This window comes from Triticum dicoccoides, chromosome 7B (genome assembly GCF_002162155.2).
Source record: "Triticum dicoccoides isolate Atlit2015 ecotype Zavitan chromosome 7B, WEW_v2.0, whole genome shotgun sequence".
Classification (NCBI taxonomy): Eukaryota; Viridiplantae; Streptophyta; class Magnoliopsida; order Poales; family Poaceae; genus Triticum; species Triticum dicoccoides.
Genome location: NC_041393.1, coordinates 2,507,098 through 2,509,162, shown reverse-complemented (window position 1 = coordinate 2,509,162; position 2,065 = coordinate 2,507,098). Strand labels below are relative to the sequence as shown.

Here is a 2,065-nt window from a genome sequence, read left to right as displayed (position 1 = left end):
TTACGAAAGAAGTAACATTTATCATCCAAATTTAGACCATGAAAATCCCAACACAAAATATTCCAGTTCTTAAGAGAAAGCCATAAGCAAGATCTAGTAATAAATTAACCCATAAGCAAGATACTGGTAATAAAATAGCAAATTTCTGGGAAGTAGCATCTTCCTGGAGATTAATTATCCAGCGTCTTCGACCTCGCTTTTGGTAGCGCCTATCGGTGTGGGAAAGCATCTCTTCTTCGCCTTGGACTTCTGGATTCTACTGTTAGATTGAAGGTTCACCTTAAAGCCATCATACTTATTGGATCTTGAGCTCCTCCTCAAGTTAGCAGCATCAATGGGAGTTGCAATCTTGCTTTTAGGGTGCTTGGCCTCGGGCGAAACATCAGTGATAACATCGGAGGAGCCTGCATTGGAATCCTGATCTTGACCTGGCTCGCTTTCGTGGGTGTGCTTTGCAGATGCCATAAAACATTAGTTCTTTTACGTGTGATTGTAGTTGCAGATATGAAATGCCCTAGGATTTTTATTGGGGTAAAACAAGTTGATTTGCAACAGACGATATAAGTATTCATGATGATGATGTATGCGTACCTCTGTATATTGCTAATTACATGGACCATTAACTATACAAGGATACACTATGTAATATGATAGCTAAAACAACGATATGTGAGCATGTGACAGCATATATAACTGGTCTCCAGATGCATATATAACACACAAAGCTACCAAACTAGAACTAGTAGCGTTGGCAGAGAAGGAAGAACATAGTGCTTATGTACTCTAGTGCTTTGTAATCATCGTCATGTACGACAGCTACAGGACTAGAAAGATTAGGAAAAAAAGCACTATAAGACTTGACAGATGCCATATGGAACAAAATAGGTTACGCACTCTTGGACTAACTAGGTACTACTCACTCTTGGGCATTGACTGCATGATCGGAGACGGAGCACGAGGTGCAATGTGGCCCAGTCGTGGATGGCATAGTGCGCCAGGGTGCGACCATCTTCCAGCTGTTTCCCGGCATAGATCAGCCTCTGCTCGGCGGCAGGAATGCCGTCTCTCTCCTGGATCATGGCCTTGACACAATCGACGGTGTCCAGCTCCTCAAAATAATGGGTAGTGGCCTTTCCAGTCAACCCTTTGACAATGATTTGGATCTTCCTTCTCGGGCGCAGACCGAGGCGAAGAGTGGATCCATCATGGATGCGGTAGTAGGACACACTGCGTCTGTCGTCTAGCTTCTCGTCGTCAAAGGTAAGGCACTGCTGCTCATGAATCTTGGCCTTGACGACATTGATGGTGTCGGACGGGTCGACCTTCACGGTCATCTTCTTGCCGGCGAGGGTCTCGACAAAGAGCTTCATCGATCGGTTGAACGAGAGCGAAAAGCATCAGCAATTGGGAGGGCTACATCCAACTACGGATGATCCTAGAATGAACAAAACAAAACCTAATTAACCCATTGACGGATGGTGATCAATAATAAGCAACCTAATGGAGTACGTACTTTCTAGTAAGATACAGATGAGATCAACAGCTAGCTCGCGTACCTTTCGCGGGAACTCGACGACGACGACGAGGCGAAAGGAACCGATCGATCGACGATATGGTTTGTTTGCCCGAAAGCGATAGATCGATAGATGGATGGAGACGTGAAACTAGGGATTGACGATGTGTGTGTATATATCGCCAACGGCCCACATTCCACGGGTATGGTTTATTCTGCAGGCAGGTTCCTTCCTACGGAAGCCCCGTGATTTTGCCTTCGCAATCGGCCCTTCCCATTTACTGAGACTACCGTGACTCATCATGGGGCCTGGGGCCTAGGGCCTGGCTTTTGTTTAAGCTGGACGGAATCGCCATACAAACCAAGAGGCTGTCACAATGTACAGTAGTAGAGGTCGATCAAACTAGCAGAACATATCACAAAGGAGTGAAGTCTGAAATAAACCCTGAGATTTTTTTTTTGAGATGAGATCGCTGACCACCCTTGCCGAGTGGTTAAACCAAGAGGCTGTCACAATGTACAGTAGTAGAGGTCGATCAAACTAGCAGAACA

At 45.5% G+C, this 2,065-nt stretch overlaps 1 protein-coding gene across 1 annotated transcript; it reads right to left on the bottom strand.

Annotated features, from left to right (window-relative positions):
• On the bottom strand, positions 1 to 1,648 carry LOC119341043 (polyubiquitin-like). The gene is made up of 3 exons (XM_037612936.1): positions 1,557 to 1,648; positions 921 to 1,435; positions 1 to 450 (listed from the first exon to the last, which is right to left on the bottom strand). The coding sequence occupies exons 2-3, from the start codon at positions 1,368 to 1,370 to the stop codon at positions 175 to 177; spliced, it is 726 nt and encodes a 241-aa protein (XP_037468833.1). The 5' UTR covers positions 1,371 to 1,435; positions 1,557 to 1,648; the 3' UTR covers positions 1 to 174.
• Between the last annotated feature and the right edge of the window lie 417 nt (positions 1,649 to 2,065).